The following is a 17,920-nucleotide window of genomic DNA, read 5'->3' on the forward strand; positions in this document are numbered from 1 at the left end:
GTTGGCATGACACAGGACTGATGGTAGCGCTGACCTTTCCTTCTCCGCACGCAGGCAGCTTTGCATTTGCGACCCTTGCAGATATGGTAATGCAGCAGGAGGCATCACGCCCCCTGTGCATTACTTATCCGAGCTGCGTTGTCAAACGCAGAATCGGATAATCTGCGTACCATCGGCCGGCTGCGGTGACCCATGGGACCCCACAGCCGGCCGCCGCAGTTTAGAGGAAGAGGCCAGGAAATCTCCCTCAGCCAACAGAGATCCTTGCTTCTTCCCTCCCCCACAACGGGGGCGACACGTTCATTATTATCGTACCGTGTGTAAGCACCATAAGTGTGTACCCAGCATTAAGCTGTCCACTTCTCATCCAATCCAACTTCTGACCAACTGGTATGTCAGACATTGGTAGCGTATGTACGCTCACAAGAGTGTGTATGGTGATTCAATCCTTTCAGCAGACTGTTTCAGTAGATGCAGATTGGAAGTCTGCTGAAAAAGTTTGTACGCGTAGTAAATTGGATGTAGAATCTGCGACCAGGTCTGCAGAAGGATTGTACAAACAGTCTGATCTGGGGTCTGATCTCCTGAGGATTGGACAAGTGAGAAAGAACAGTGAGTGACCTCCTAACCCCGACACACACAGTCACATGTCACACACACTATGTCACACACACTGCCTCTGAGACTGACTCTGAGTGACAGGAATTGGGCTGGCACTGGCAGCAAAGCCGCAGCTCGCCCAACGAGTAGCCACTGGCCAATAGTAGCTCATACCACGCCCACTGCATTTCCTGCAGACCACGCCCACTACTTTAACTGTAGGGAAGGACGTTAGAACCTCACGTGACCACCATTTCAAAATAAGTCGCAGTAAAAAAAAAAAAAAAAAAAAACAACAACAAGCCATAACAGACCTGGCGACCGCTGATTTAACCAATCATATCGTAGAATGTACTCAGATGGAGCTGTGATTGGTACAGACTCCAAGCATTGGCCAATCAAGTCAGAGCGGGGACAAGGCGTGTCTATGGTGGTGGGATATTCAAACGAGAAGGAAGCGAGGACATATTATAAGCAGCAGCTGCCATGGCGAGTGTGAGGGTGCAACTACTGCCGGCCAGCCGGAGACAGCAGCCGGGCTACCGCGGTAAGTCTTGTGCCAGGTTCCTGTAACTGTATCCGCTGCTTCTAGTTGTGTTGTCACCGCTGCTGTAATTGTTTCTCTCCATACGGAGTCCGATGTTCCTGCGGTGATGGAGACGTACTGACCGTTACACTAGCTGTGAAGGGGTCACGTCACACCGTCCAAGTGTCCAGCGCTGAGGGGGCATGTGCACCGGGCAGTGAGGGAGGGCACGGCATAACCAGCATGGTCTGACTTGTGTTGGCTGGAAATGATAATTTCAGTTGCAGCTGCTCCTACAGTGGTTAGTGTAGGGATATTCAAGATGCAGCCCTCCAGCTGCTGTAGAACTACTGGTCCCAGGGTGGCCTGTGCCAACGTTTTGATATTAGGGCTTGCTGGTATGTGTAGTTCCATAGCATCTGAAGGGCTGCATGTTGAATACCCTTAGTTTAATGGGTATATTTTCTTATTTTAACTTTTTTTACATCCAGATACAACTTCCAGTGTGAGTTTTATAAATGAGATAATTTGAGTGATTATTTATTGGTAATTGTGGCACTTCTCATACTCCTATAGCCACAGTCCTTATGGTGATGTTTTTCCTGAATGAAACTTTAATTTCATTTTCAAAATCTTTTAACAAATACAACTTTTTATATTTTTATGAGTTGTGTAATGCTGGGTACACACCAGATGATACATTGTTTGTACAGTTGATGAACAATGATGCATTATATCTGTCAAAGACAGATTATTATATCAACCTTGCTGCACGGCAGATGTGAACAATATATCTGCATGATCTATCACATCTGTGTGTACACACAAGTGTTTTTGCCCTGAAAACTGGGAAAACTACCCCTGCTTGTACCACCACTCTGTAAAACCAAGAAAAATAGACTCTTCTACACTTTTGAATGGTGGCTAAGGCAGCTGTGTGGTGGAGTCAGTGAGTGCTGGGAGGTAGGCAGTAACATACTCAACTGAGGGTGTTCTATGTTTATGGGATCGATTCAATTACATGCGTGTGTGCTGCACACATTTATGGTAAGGAGTTCTACACTCATTTCCTATGACACATTGGGGGTGATTCAAATCACCAGGAGTTGAATAGGTACAGGAGGGAGCTCCCGGAGCTTTTCAATTCAACACTTCTACTCAGATGGGAAGCGGTTAAGTCGGAGAATGCAGGTTCTCGCGACTTAACCTGGGTGTTTAGTCGTGAGAACTGGCATTCTCCGGCTAAAGGACTGCGCTAAGCCAGAGAACAGTCACGCGGCCGAAACTTTAGTCTGATTTTTTTCCTCGCACCATCGGGTGGGTGCAAGGAGAAATCTATAGTCTGACTATTGAATTGCCCCCATTGTGTGCAGGGCCTAAAGGAAAATGGGAGGTGGCAGAACTGGAAGTGAGTAGAAGGGAAGAGTCAAGATTTTTCACCCCCCCCCTCCCCTAAAAGAATTGTCTAGATCACAGGTTCTCAAACTCTGTCCTCAGGACCCCACACAGTGCAAGTTTTCCAAGTCTCTCCAGAATCACAAGTGAAATAATTAGCTCCACCAATGAATCTTTTAAAATGTGTCAGGCAGTAATGACTACACCTGTGCACCTGCTGGATGACATGGAAAATGTGACCTGTGTGGGGTCCTGAGGGCTGAGTTTGAGAACCACTGGTCTAGATCAATGGTTCTCAAACTCTGCCCTCAGCACCCCAAACAGTACACAGTTCATGTCACCTAGCAAGTGTAGTTATTACTCACTGACACATTTTAAAAGATTCACATGTGGAGCTAATTATTTTACTTGTGATTCTGTAGTAATCATTCTACCTTGAAAAGGTGTGTGGTCAGGAGAAAAGGGGCCTGTCCTTAAGATACGTCCCCTTTTCATCACTCTTGGCGGCATGCCCAGCACTTACGGACATGCTGGGCGCCCCCAAGCTCTCTATTCACTGGCGGTGAGTGCTGCACCACAATTTTTCCCACCTTCTGGACACTGCAGCTACTGTTTGGGGTCCTGAGGACAGAGGGCCTGATTCAGACTCTGTTGCAAGCGCTGTGCGCTCGCAACCGGGACGATGGTGGGCCAGTGCGCCCACGTGAGCGCAAAACGCTCGCTCTGGGACTCACTACAAAAGGGGCGGCTGTCTATGTTGATTGACACCTCGACCCCTTTGGTAGGCGTGGCTGGGGGTGGCTTCACAAATGGAGGCGTTCCCAAGCGAACGTCTGCCGCTTGTGGGCGGCCTCACTGACATCACCAGTGATGTCAGTGAGAGCTTCTGGCTCTGTTAGAGCCGAAATCTCTCTGGGGCTTGCGGCCACGAGACTCTACCACAAGGGTCTCGTCGCAAGCCCGATGGTTGCGATGGTCTTGACCATCGCGACATTCATCATGGCCGCTCGCATAAGCTGTGGGTGGTAACCCACAGCTATGCGAGCGGCCAAGAGGCCGCAACTTAAAAAAACAAGCACCTGCCCTGATTCAGAGCGAGCGCTTGCTTTTTGCGAGCGCCTCTGAATCAGGCCCAGAGTTTGAGAATCTGTTGTCTAAATCCGTCCCTGTTATTACTTTGTGTATGACTGTAGCTCAGCAGTGCTGGACATTTTCTGTTGTCAGAGACCCTTAACAGTGCGTATTGTCCAGATATCCTAGCTGCTACACGCGTGTTGTCATAGCTGACACTGTTTAAAAGATGTACAAGTGATTTGGAAAATGTAAGGACTGGGGGCCTGATTTAGAGATTTACGCAATGCCAATATCTACACAGATCGAGCGATTGTTAGCCATTGCATGTGCATGAAGGCCACACGTGCAGCGATTGCGTTAACTCTTGCCCAGAGGATTCACTCGCAAGTTGAGTGACAGGTAGTTGGCATTTGGGGGAGGTTATGGGAGTACAAAAACGCAGGTGTCTGACCGTTTTCATGACGCTTCGTGAGTGTGCATAAATTAGCCATTGCAATCTTCACAGCATGAAAGCTGTACGTGTCAGGAGAACTGCAGTGTTTGACGCAGGTCAGACGTGACTTACAAGCTGCCGGATCTGTGTTGATGATTACGCTGTTGTATGTCATCGGACTGATATGAAAGGCAGCAGTGGGCATCCCTATGCTCGGCTAAGTATTGGAAGGCATTAGCATATTTTAGCAACTAGTGTGTTCCCGCTAGGAAGCGAGGAGGGCAGGGCGCATACTCACAACTTTGGCGAGTTCCCGAAAAGGTTCGTGGCTGATCGGAAAGGGGGCGTGTCCTTGCAGAACTGCATTAGTTTGTAAGTGCTGGGCACGCCACAAGTATGACGGGTGCTGGGCTTCCCCTCAAGCTTTCCCCTCACGATGACTAGTTGCCGTGCGCATGCCGGCAGTGATCGGTCACCGCAACTTTTTCCACCCATGAGCAGGGAAGGCTCAGGGCAGGATGTTTTAGCAGAGGGCTATCGGGAACACAAACTGCAAGGTGCTGTTATAACAGCGTTTAAACATTTGCAGCTGATCTCGCCCCAGATGCATGGATATTTGTACCAATCCATAAATTTCCATGAGTCTAGCAGCACCATAAGCTCAGCATATAGCCACGCTTACTCGCCGCTGTTACTAAGTTGCACCTAGTTGAATTGTTAGGTTAATTTACTCATTCCGTTTATAATCTTAAATGAGCTGAGACGCCCAGAAGGTATCTGAGTTACTATTATGCATTTCGTTCCCCCGAAGAGGAGTGTGCAGACCATGGCTGGCATTAGCTATCTGGACTCTGCCACCGATGTACACCATTGGTGGTAAAACTAGTTACCATCGCCATCGGACCATTGATGAGTAGCCAATCATTGATGGCCAGCCCTACTAACTACTTTCTGTTACCCTATACTAGAGCAAAGGAGAAAAAAGGTGGAGGAATATTTATCCCGAAAAATGTCTAACCTGGAACCCAGTGTTTCTGTCAAGCAGCATGAAATCAGGTTAGTAGCTTTATTTCTAGAAGCCATACACTTTGTAAGTAAATAAGTTATCTTTAAAGCTAGGAACCTATTAATGTTTTAAGTGTGTTTATGTATTTAATTTTCGTAGTAAGGGCACACCACATTAGTCATCTATTTTTTTTATTTTTTTTTTCCTTGCTAAAATGTGGGCATAGTTAATCTGTCTTTGTATATTGTGTGTGCACATTATAACTGTACCTCCTGAGTGAGAATAGCTATGCTTTGCACATTACACGAGCTAATAAGTAACAATGTTACAGCCAATTGGTGGATGACATTTTCAGTAGCCGATCTTGATTCAGTCAGGGTCATTCATACATTGAAACAAAACGGCAGATGCTGCAATATCCATAAGTCGTCCTAATGTCTTTGAATGTTGCCTAGTCTGATCCAATTGAAAAGTGGTGCCTAAAAATCCAAAGGCCAAATGGCCACTGTTTGGTTTGTTTTTGTGGTTCTCTTCACTGTACTGACAAGACAGATCCAGATCACTGAATGGTGGCATGCATATGGCCCGGCCACTTACACGGCTGTTGTCGCTTGTGATAATGACCTTGTATCATAGCGTGTGCAGCCACGAAACAAGCTTAATGTTTGATAATAATTGGACATGTGCATAAATGCTATGTCTCCTTCTGTCTGCCCTAACAAAACTGAAGGGAAGTGAGCCTGTTGCAGTCAGGTAGTGTGTTGCCAGTTTAAGGTTTTGTAGAGACCCCATGGATTGTAGATTCCATATCAATGAAACAGAGAAAACATTCTCTTCATGATTAATTCTATGAGACTGTTCTGTTAATTAAGTATGGTCTTTTAGGGGTCAATCCAATTAGGTGTGAATTTGGAAAAACAAGTTTGTTTCCTAAAGCTCTCTTATACATTGCACGCCTGAGAAATGCAAGATTACAAATACCAATTTGCGGAGGTTGTGGCAGGACTTTTCTACAAAATTAGTGCATGAAAAAGTGAGGAAACCATCCACAAAAATGTGGCAACTGAGATGACCGGACCATATAGAAGACTTAGTGGCCATAAGGAAAGTACTGGAGGTTTTTAAAAGGAGTCAAATGTGATTCTCACTTCTCATCTGCAAGTTCAAAACCCCATCTCCCATCAATACAACACCCTCACACACCTGTCCCGCATCATCAGTGATTATTCACTGGGGGGGGGGGGGGGGGGGTTTACCAGAGGTTCTGAACTCTATTTTGAAATTTTTACCTTAACATGAAGATTTTCCCTACCTTGTCACCTGCTCAGGGGTGTGCACACTAAAAACAGCAAATTGCAAGTGAAATTCACAGTGCGAGTTCACCGAGAGAACAGCTCGTAGGACCCAACTCGTACCATTTAGAATTGATAACTTGTTGGTAATTTAGTATATTTTCTGTACAACTGCAATGCATATATTTTATACTAGAAGCAATGTTCATTCTAGGTCCGATGCAGGACCTATAGAAAGGGCACCGCCCAAAAAGGGGGTGTGGCCACAAGATAAGGCTGTGTCTTTAAGACATGCCCCCCTTTTCATCACTCTTGGGGGCGTGCCTGACACTTAAGTAAAGGCCGGGCTGCCCCCAAGCTTCCCCTTCTCTGTGAATAGAAGATGCTGGGCACATGTGCCTGCCATCTATTCACTGGCCGTGATCGCTACACCGCAGTTTCCCCCACCCGCGAGATGCTGTGGCTGGGGACTGCTCCTGCAGTCTTTTTTTTAGCAGGGCACCTCGAAAAGGGGCAGGGCGCATTCTGTCCCCTTGAAATGCCGCTGAAACAGCCTAGCAGGAATGCTGGAAGCATGCAGCTGGCATCCTCCAAGCTTTCCATGGTACCCACATCCTTTCCTAGCATTTGTATGTTTGCACTAATTTACACCAGACAACCATTTTAACAACTTGTCATACAGAAAATGTTGCTATGATTCAGGGATTATTTTATATAGGCTTGCCATATCACTGCTTTAATGCTGGACACACATTCTGTGACTGGCTGACTTCAAGTTTATATTTCACCTGGTTTTAATCCGCCACAGAACTTGTGTAATTCGCATGTGTCCCGAATTAAAGGTATGATCTGACCAGTCTAATTTTCTATTACATTTTCATTCAAAGGTCCCCTTTAATGGAGAGATCCAACACTGTTCTGCAAGAGCAATCTGGAAAAATTAATCACAGGGCGCATAAACCGGTAAGATTTCTGTTTGAGGGGGGAGGTTTAAGGTGCTTATGTGTGATTAGTGTTATAGTGTCAACATTATTTCTTAGATCTTTTTTGGGGGGGGTTCACAAACTTGTTCCTCATGGCACCCTAACAGTCCATGTTTTAACAATATCTATGCCTGAGTGCAGATGGATAAATCAAATTGCCTGAGGCACTAATTAAGTCACATATGCTTAAGAATGGCTAATCTTAAAACCAGGACACTTAGGGTGCTTTGAAGACTGAGTTTGGGAAACGCTGAACTAGGATAAGACACCACAGCCCCATTGATGTAATCAAACTTGTTTGATGCAGGAGATGGGATTGTTCACTAGTAAGTGTATCCACACAATAAACAAGAATTGAGCACAATTATAGATTTGAAGGTAAATATTGTTGTAGACCTTGTGATGCACAGCTGATAATTACTAATGCTGCATACACAAACTATTTTGTTACCATTGATTTTATGAACTATTTTCTATCAGATTAAAGTGTAATGAACGATTTTTGTAACTTCCCTTAATGAAAATCGTTCAGTTGGTCAGTCAGAATGAACTACAAATGGGAATGCGCATGAACGATAATCGTTCATCATTATAACTCGGAAACTGACCGATTTTTTTTTTTTTTTTTTTTTTTTGAACGACAACTACGTTGTTATAGTTAAATTGTTAAAAAAATCGTTACGTGTGCATGCACCTTTACTGCACTATTACTATGTAATGGGGTAAGTAGATAAAAGAGAAGGATTTTGCAAAACTTAGTATGTTGGAAACAAACCTGTCTGGTAAGACAGATTCAACCACATGTCCCGAAAGACTTGATCTGAAGATCATAAATGATGGAAGAAGTACCAAATCAAATATGCCATACAAACATGTAGCTCTACACATTATTAATGGACTAATTATTTAAAGGGGATTCCTTTAATCTTTGTTTTTTATATATTCTTGTGCAACTTCCCCTGACTACTTTACCCTGTGTCTTGCTGTAATTCTCCATTATATCAGATAATGTTTTCATTATATATTTTTTTTTTTTCTTTCCTTGTCCTGGAATATTATAAAATAGGTCTCTGGATACATTTTGTGTCTAATGCTGATATTACATCGGAGCGGTGTTAGTATCCCAGGGCAATATGCATAACTAACTTTTGCATGATGGGAGATTCATGCCAATAAAAGTAATTTGATGCTTTTAATTGAATAAGAAGAATATGATGAAATGATGCGTTCACAGGCAAACCTAATTCATTCTAAGTGGCGGGTGTAAAAGGTAACGAGCTGCAAGCTCAGAAGTGTCCTTTTTTTATTATAATACAACATTGAAAACTGATACTATCAACCATAGGTGATAGAACAGTATAGGGACAAATTTACTCCCAACTAGATGTGTGGTTATAACGTGTAAAATGTTTTATTGTTCAAACGTTTTGTTTTTCTTCCCACCCCCCCAACTCTTGTTGCCTTAAGGTTAAATCCCTTAACAAGGAAAATATTCAAGCAGTTGCAAAAAAAGATGGTAAACAGGCCACTTTAAGCCAATCTTACTTAAAAACAAAAACTCTTACGGAGAAGCAGATGAAAGATGAAAAGATAACGCTGGAATCTGTCAAAGAAAAATCAAATCAGTCGGCTAAGCTTGTTCTTGGAGCTTATCGTGGGAAAATTGTTCAATCCAAGATTCATTCCTTTAGGAGCAACTCTGAAAGCACAGAAGTCAAAAGCCAGACTCTGGAAAGTAGAAGGACCATGCATAAAATTGTGGAAAGCAGACCTAAAACCTCTACGGTTACTCATAAGCCTCTAATAAAACCACCTATTGCCAGGGATGTCAAACAGAAGAGGCCCCTGGTTCCACCAGTCTCCCTACAAGTTGGGGCATCCACAGGTCTGGTCACAAAGAGCAAGTCAGAGCCGGCGACTGTGCGAAAACCAATAAAAGTACCTACCCAGAAGAAGTCAGTTGGTGAAAATATGCAGCACAAGCCACAGCCTGTTAAAACTGTGCCAAAAAAAGGACCTGCAAAAAGTGACCCGGAAAAACCGAGTAATAAGAACTCTTCAACTGGTCCTGTAAACTCCATGCCAGGTCATCGGAAGACCATGCCTGCCCCACATCCGTCCACTGGCAGATTCTCCAGAGCAGCTGAGACTGCAGAAGAGCGAAAGTAGGTTTCAAATATATTTGGTGTTTTTTAATTTTTTATTTAATATTGGTATATATTGATATGAATACAGTAAAGACAGATCCAAATGGCCCTCTAATTTATTGTCATTATTTAGGCATGTTGATTGGTGTAAGAAATCCCAAACAGATTAAATGAACATACGTGTAGATAACCTTTTTATACAAGACTTTTTAAAAAGTCTTAAACGCCATCCACAAGTAAGTGTATGTACTTATAAAGCAATATTCTCACAACAATAATTGACGACATTTCCTAAAAGCAAATTATCAACAAAAGTAAATCTAAATGTAGCAAGTGGGGCAAGGAGGCATTAATTAACACTAATGCCAATCTGTCCAACTCCAAATAATGAATTGTATTATATGTAATACAATATCTAGCATCTCTGACATTTAGGGTGATCTATGCATTGATTGTGTATCTGTGGCAGGGTATAGAGAACCAGTGAACGTGGTGCTTTTACTGGAAGGGGTAGATGTTTACAAATCCGCTGATGATTCGGCACCTTTGATCGATGGATTTCAAAGGCTAAATCACTGACTGTAAATCTGCCCCAAGTTTCTTTAAAGCACTATCTATATTTCCACCTGAGTCGTCATCTTAATATCTCTCTCAAATTTGGGTTTTTCTCTCAAAAACGATAAATTCCCCAATCTGATAGTTGGTTCTGACTACATCAGTGAGTAGTATTTATCAATTACTGTTAATTACGCATGCCCTGCTTTTGGGTCCTTAGTGTAAGCAGTCTGTCATTTCTCAGTGACCAATATATTCAGAGCGAGGGTGCACTAAACACTTGGGCCCTGCACAGCGTAATAGGAGTGCTCCACTGTACAAAAGCAGCTGCTGGACCTGACTGAGTCACATTTACTACCGGGGTGCAGAGGATTGTGAAGTAGTGCAGAAGCGCAGTTAAAGTAAGCGGAGTGGGATTATAATAAGATTAAGGGGTTCATCTACTGGTCTATCCCTTGCTATTTATAGGAGTCACTCCTCATATCCACTCTGCAAAAGATCTCTAATGCCGCATACACACTAGACAATAATTTGGGCAATATGAACAATATCGTTCATTGTGTTCAATATCGTCCAGTGTATGCAAGACATCGTTAACCATGTGCACTCCAACGGATCGTTAACTGTCTTTCATAGCCCGTCAGGGCAACCTGACGATATCATCAGGTTCTGCAAGTACAGGGGATGAGGGAGGGTGCGTCACTGAAAGGTATCATTAACGACATTGAGGCCGGCAGTGCAGGGGAAACACTTAACGAGAGCGCTCATGGAGTATATCGTTAAGTGTGTATACGGCTTTATTCAGAACTAGTGGGGATTGGGTCATGTTCTATACTTTAAAATAGGACTTCCATGTGGCATTTAGAAGAGGAGTGCATTGCAAATAAAGCAATAAAGTGGTTTAACGCAGACTAAATTTCCTTCTGTAAGATTGTTCCAAATGAGGTTTAACTGCTTCACATAGTATGAAAAGTACCTTAACCTTAAATACTCATATCAGGATTGTTGTTAACCAGTTTGTTGATAACACTTGTGGGGTTTATTCATTGATAGCAGTTCCTCATCCAAGAGTTCCCATTCATTTTATACACTGAAGATTTCTTTGATATCTTCTACACAATTAGACTGAACTTGGATATATATTAGAATCTAACACTTCAGATAGGCTGCTATGTTTTAAGTGCACTTATCCTGTGTTCTTTTTTTTTTTTTTTTTTTTTTTATTGAACAGCAATAAAACAATTATACACTGCACAATCCAAGAATTAAATAAAATAAAATTATCTGATAAATGACTAGTCTGTTTCTTGGAACAAACAATATACAAACTACTGTTAATATTTTCAAACATTCTTGGAAAATAGTACAAATATAGATTGAAATTATGTCAAAGTACAAAGAAACAGAGTACCTGAATATAATATAACGTAGAAAATTACAAAATTACAAATACTGTATATAAAAAAAGAAAATCGATATAGTACACCGTATAGAAATGCAAGTAAATATACAATCAATATCACTCAAACCATGCAACTTATAGAACCAATATAAGCAGCGATTGAATTTTGAGTTAACCAATTACACATCAACTTCGGTATATCAGACAATCGTTGTGTCAATATAATCTACAGCAATGCAGAATTATATTAGAAAAAGGGGGAGAGTTAGAATAAAGTGATAAAAGAAACAGAAGAAAGAAAGGTGAAATAGAGGGGGAATCACTGACAAAAGGTGAGAGATACCTTGTCTGGGGGGATTCACAGGGAGAGACATATAAATAGCGACAATAGGGGTATTCTAAGTGATATTTCTTAGCATAAACCATTCCGTGTGATCAAAGACTTTCCATATGTTATTCTGAATCTGGACCGGTAAACATTGTATGTATGGTTCCCACTTTTTAGAGAAAATCCGTACCCCTCTTTCGATGTTAAAGATAGCCATACGTCTCTCCGCATAAATGACCTCCAGCAGCGCAGTTTTCCATTCCGTTAGTGTAGGTGCTGATTTCGAGATCCAGTAATTAAGGATAAGTTGTTTAGCTACTGTAACCATGACTCTCAGAGCGGGTTTCCATGAGTCCAAAGAGGACTCAGACTCCCATATTGAAAATTCTGCGAAAATAAGAGCTGCCGCATTTTTGGATAATTTAAGATGCATTGTATTATTTAGATAACACAAAATTTTATTCCAAAATCTATGGATCTTTCTGCAGTACCAGAGGTTATGTGAGAGAGAGGCATTAGAGCAGTCACATTTCACACAATTTCGCTCCTCCAATGGTACAAAATGCCTCCGTTGGGCAGGAGATATATATGTACGATTTAAAATTCTAAGATGAATTTCTTGAAGTCTCGCTGACTTAAGGCAGGGTAAAACACAATCCAGATTCGCAATAAATGGCTCCAAGTCACATAATTCGGGTATCTCTGAGCGCCAAGCTTCCGCAACTGTTGCCCAAGCATGTATAGGAATTTCAATCAGGTATTTATATAAATGAGCTATTCTGAATTTGGTTGAGCGACATAGGAGTAGAATGCGACCTATTGTATCTGTGTTAACTGAGATCCATAATGGATTATCTAAGGATTGAATGAAATGACGTACTTGTAGAAACATAAAAAATTGTGTACGAGGGATGTCATATTTATCCTGTAATTGTACAAAGGAAAACAAATTGCCACCCGGATCGAATACATCTTTGATGGACATGATTCCCTTTTGATTCCACATTTTAAAAAGAGGAATGTCAAGTGAAGGGGGAAAACATGGGTTACCCCATAAGGGGATGTACGGGGATGAAAAAGGATCTTTCCCCAAATGTGTATTGACCTTCAGCCACGTAGTGTAAGTGTCCCAGAATAAAATATTAAAGCAAAATATCTTAGGAATGTGTATTTTAGGGGTTTGTAACAAGGCTGCTGGGGCATATGGGTGAAATAATGCTTCCTCCAAGTCAGGATTAGTATAGTGGTCGGTATGTAATAACCAATCAGTTATATACCGGAATATGGCAGCCTTTGCAAAGGCAGAGATGCTTGGGACGCTCAGCCCTCCATTTTTTTTTTCAGTAAATAAGCTCTGGAACGTGGCATTCTGGGTTTCTTGTACTGCCAAATGAATTTAAAGAAGATCTGCGTAAACTTCAATATATCCGCCTTTGTTAAAGTAATGGGTAAAGTTTGTAAAAGATAGGCTAGTTTCGGGAACACCACACTCTTTATTACAGTTACTCGTCCGAGTAGAGAGAGTTTAAGATTTTTCCAATTCTGGAGTTGGGAATTTAATCTATTTAGCAATGGAGAGAAATTAAAAGCATATAGAGAGGATAATTGGGCTGGTATAAATATACCTAAATATTTTAATTTATGTGTTGCAATTGTGAAAAGGGAAGCTATGTGGGGATGTGTAGCCAAAAAGTAGCTGCATCAATAGGGAGCAACTCAGACTTACTCACATTGATGCGATAACCTGCAAATGATCCAAATGTGGTAATTAGATCTAGAAGTGTAGGGATGGATCGTAGGGGATCAGATATAAAAAGCATCATATCGTCTGCAAATAAAAACAATTTACATGTTTGGTTTCTGATATTAATACCCTTTACCTCCGTTTCCTGTCTTATTGCTATCGCCAATGGCTCTAGCGCAATTGCAAACAAAAGTGGAGAGAGCGGGCAACCCTGTCTCGTCCCTCTCTGTGTACAGAATACAGGTGACAAATATCTTAGTGAGAATCTGAGTAAGGGGAGAAGTATATAAGGATCGTATGATCTCAACAAAAATGGTGGGCATCCCAAACCGACGCAGAGATTCAAACAGGTGATCCCAGGTTACCAGATCAAACGCTTTTTCTGCGTCTAGAGACAACAAGAACCTGGGATCACCCGTCTCGCCCATCTGTAGAGATTGCAGCACCGTAAGGACCTTCCTAATGTTTGTGACAGAGTTTCTGCCACAAATAAACCCGGTTTGATCCGGGTGTATGATGGACGGGAGAATCAACTTCAACCGCTCTGCTAAAATTTTTGTCAATTTATAGTCTACGTTAAGTAGAGAAATGGGTCTGTATGACTAAGGCAAAAAGGGGTCCCTACCCGACTTCGGCAGAACTTTGATAATGGCCGAATTAAAATAGTGAGGGATTAATTTACTATCCATTATGGAGTTACATTGGTTAAAGTCTCTGTGATTTGGGGACGTAATATTTTGAAAAACTCCCCACTCAGACCATCTGGGCCTGGGGCCTTGAACGTCTTGAGAGATCTAACAGCTTGGTCTACCTCTTCATGTGTAATTTTGCCAATCAAAATATCAGCCTGTACAGATGAAATCTGTGGCAGGATGTGTGATTCCCAAAAAGCCTCTTTTTTAGTGATATCTATTGGGTCTTGGGAATAGAGGTTTTGGTAGTAACGGAAAAAGATATTCGCAATATCTTTGCCATTGAATTGTATGGCAGAGCTTTCATCTTTGAGAGCTGCAATATTATGTGGCTTGGTACCTCTCAGCATGTTTGATAGGAGTCGGCTAGGTTTGTTGCCATATCTAAAGAAATGTCATTTACCTGAATATACATATTTATCATCCATTTGAGTGAGGATTTGATCAAAGTGTAACTTGCACTCACCATATGCGGCTCTAGTCACCGGTGAGGGTGAAGCTCTTAGAGCTTGAAATGCAGATGTTAAGGCCGTCTGTGCAGATCTATAGGTGGCGTCCTGTTCAGCCTTATATTTTGTAATAAAGGAGATAATTTCCCCCCTAATCACCGCCTTAGCGGTTTGCCAATATAAACATGGGTTATCTTTATGTATTTGGTTGTTCGTTTCGTAACTGGCCCAAGCGGACTCTAGCATTGACTTAAATTTAAGAGATGAGGCTAATTTTGCCGGAAATCGCCACTGGGAGTATGAACCCAAAAGGAATTTCCCCTGTATATCCACCCACACCGGCGCATGATCCGAAATAGCTATAGTTTCAATCGATGTATCGATAATCATTGGGGATATTGAGTTCGATAAGTAAAAATAATCGAGTCTAGAAAAGGCGTTATGGGTGGCTGAGTAGTACGTGTATTCCAGATCAGTGGGATGTCTCATTCTCCACACATCTAATAAATTCAATTCTTTGGCCATATAGTTTAAACCTATTTTTGGTTATTTGGGGGAGAAATGAAAGAGACTTTTTCTATCTAAAGTTGGGGAAGTGACCAGATTGAAATCACCCCCTAATATAATCTTAGAATCTGCAAAAGAATATAATTAATCAATCCTAGGAAAAAAGATTTATCATATATATTGGGACCATAGACATTACACAAACAATATCTAGTGCCGTCTAGCGTAACATCCATGAGAATGTATCGGCCCTCTTGGTCTACATCAGAAGAATGAATATCAAATTGAATACCCCTGCGAATTAGGATCACCACTCCACGTGACTTAGAACCAAATGATGATGCCAATACCTGGTGGTGTAGTGTGTTTAGCTTGGCGTGTTCTGTGGGAGTTAAATGAGTCTCCTGCAAATAAGTGATATCAGATTTAAGCTTATTAAGATATGTCAATATGCGCTTTCTCTTCACTGGCGAGTGAATCCCCCTGACATTCCAGGTACAAAACCTAAGGTGGGAAGGCATCGCAAGATGTGGAAATTAGATAATGCAGATAGTAAAAAAGTGTAGTATAAATGTTAATGTACTCCCCATAATACCGGTTGGTGTTAGGTATGTTCCTGATAATATGAATGTCGGCTCTAGTATGAATCATAAATAAGCTATGAAGGTCATGAGCTTTGTGAATCATACAGTATAAAGAAACAAATAAGCAAATGGACATAGACCTAAAAAGAAAATAAAGATAGACACTTATATGTAGAAATTGCGAGTCAAATGCAAACATATAACCAAAACTATAGTCGGTGATCTCAGCCTATTGAAAAAACAATAATATTAATAATAACTGTAAAGCAACGTCACAATTATATATGTAATTATAATCCTAAATCAGACCATAAACATATTTTGAAGAATAGGGTAAAACCTGGTAAAGACATCAAAATAGGTATGGGACACCTTCCTTGAATCAGTCATTATGATCCATCGTGGAGGTGTCTGAGGACTCTTTTACTTCATTAAGGAAAGCTTGGGCGTCAGCAACTTCTGTGAAATCTTTAGGGCCTTGAGATGAGAAAATGCGAAGTCTAGCTGGGAATAAGAGCGCGAAGCGAATCCCTGATTGGATGAACTGGGAACATACAGGGGACATATTTCTGCGTTCTCTGGCAACCTCTGCGGAGTAGTCCTGGAACAAGAGGATACGTTGGCCATCCCACTGAAGAGGGCCCTTCTGTCGAGCAGTTGACCATATCAGATCCTTGTGACGAAAATTTAAGCACTTGAAGATAACAGCTCTAGGGCGTGAGGTGTTAGAATCGCGAAAAGGACCCAATCTATGTGCTCGTTCTATCTCAAAATTATTCAATTCAGCCGAGATGCCGAGTAGCTCAGGGAGATCGGTTTGAAGAAATTTAGTGAGATCGTTGCCTTTGATCGTTTCCTTAAGACCCAGAAGTCGCAGGTTGTTGCGTCTGGACCTATTTTCCAGATCGTCTACCTTGGATAGTAATTGTTGTTGAGTGCTCGACATGGTGGCAACTTGTTGTTTTAGTTCCGAAAGTTCATGAAAATTGACTCCAATCCTGTTTTCATTCTCACACACTTGTTGTGAGATAGAAGACATTTGCATCTTAATATCCGCCAGTGCTCCCATGAATTTATCCGCTTGGTTTTGCAGTAGTGGTTCCACTGTTTCTTTAATGGCTCTAACTATCTCTGCGTATGAGAGAGGAGCAGGGACCGGGCCCATTGTGTTATGAGTAGTAGCGGGTTCGGAACTGTGTATGTGGCATGTTTTCCACAGAGTCTGTAGGTTGATCTGTACATTTGTTACTACCCCTTGCTCGATTTGCCTTTGTGGTGGGTTGCGGAGCCATGAACTTATCCATGTAGAGATTGGACCCAATTTTCACCAGGTTATGATAATACTGAGGAGTATGTTGCTTAGAGATGGCTGTGATCACAGACAGGAGATCCTTTACATTTCAAATAACTGTGAAGTAACTTGAAGAATAGGGCTGGAGCACCATCTGGTGGTAGAAGCTGGCACTGCAACTATTCCCCAGAGTTAAGGATATGTATATAGATATTGCCAAATTTATCATCAGCTATAGCTGGGGTTTCAAAAGAAGTATAGAGTTGCAGGACTTCTGTTTATAAGCAGCTGCACATTCTCCAGTATAGGGTTTCAACTGGTAACACACAGTACCTTGTCTCCTGTACATGCAGTGTCTGCAAAATGGCGCCGTCTGTAAGAGGACCTTGAAGGGAGCCAGCGTCTGCCTTCTGTTATTGTATTATGCGGTCGCGGGGACCCGTCCAGCGGCGTCCCCGTGTGTTCCCCTCGCTGCTCGCGCCCACCAGCTGACTTTTTGTGAGCCAGCGTCGTGGGGTTTGGCAGTGGACCAGGCGCGATGCAAGAGCCGGGAGGTGAGGGCCGGAACCCAGCACCACGCACCGCGTCTTCAGTAGGCCGCGAGATCCGGCAGCCCGAATCCGGGAACCAGGGTCTCGCTAGGCAACAGGAACACCCGCCTTGGGGGCAGAGATGGTTTGTGGCGGTAGGAGAGCCAAGAAGCACGGCCGGAGGGACTGGATCAGCAGGCTCAGTCGTAACGGAGCCCCGACGCCATGCAGCTTTCCTCTTCGGCTTCCAGGCCACGCCCCCCACTTATCCTGTGTTCTAATTGAAAATAAATTCTAGATATTCACTATCTTTGAAAAAGGTTGTGGCTTTTATGTTTGTACAATATTTTGCTGGAGTATAAATTGTAATTTTATAACTGTT

The 17,920-nt window shown here is 42.3% G+C and overlaps 1 protein-coding gene across 1 annotated transcript in view; it reads left to right on the forward strand.

The window, feature by feature from the left end:
• Positions 1 to 1,021: 1,021 nt before the first annotated feature.
• CKAP2 (cytoskeleton associated protein 2) overlaps positions 1,022 to 17,920 on the forward strand; it is a 28,072-nt gene continuing 11,173 nt past the window's right edge. Inside the window, exons 1-4 of the mRNA XM_088469229.1 lie at positions 1,022 to 1,147; positions 4,997 to 5,084; positions 7,214 to 7,289; positions 8,777 to 9,474. Of these exons, the coding sequence (XP_088325355.1) occupies positions 1,087 to 1,147; positions 4,997 to 5,084; positions 7,214 to 7,289; positions 8,777 to 9,474 (923 nt within the window). The 5' untranslated portion in view covers positions 1,022 to 1,086. The remainder of the gene's footprint in view (positions 1,148 to 4,996; positions 5,085 to 7,213; positions 7,290 to 8,776; positions 9,475 to 17,920) is intronic.

Source organism: Taudactylus pleione, unplaced genomic scaffold (genome assembly GCF_031769625.1).
Source record: "Taudactylus pleione unplaced genomic scaffold, aTauple2 ptg000089l, whole genome shotgun sequence".
NCBI lineage: Eukaryota > Metazoa > Chordata > Amphibia > Anura > Myobatrachidae > Taudactylus > Taudactylus pleione.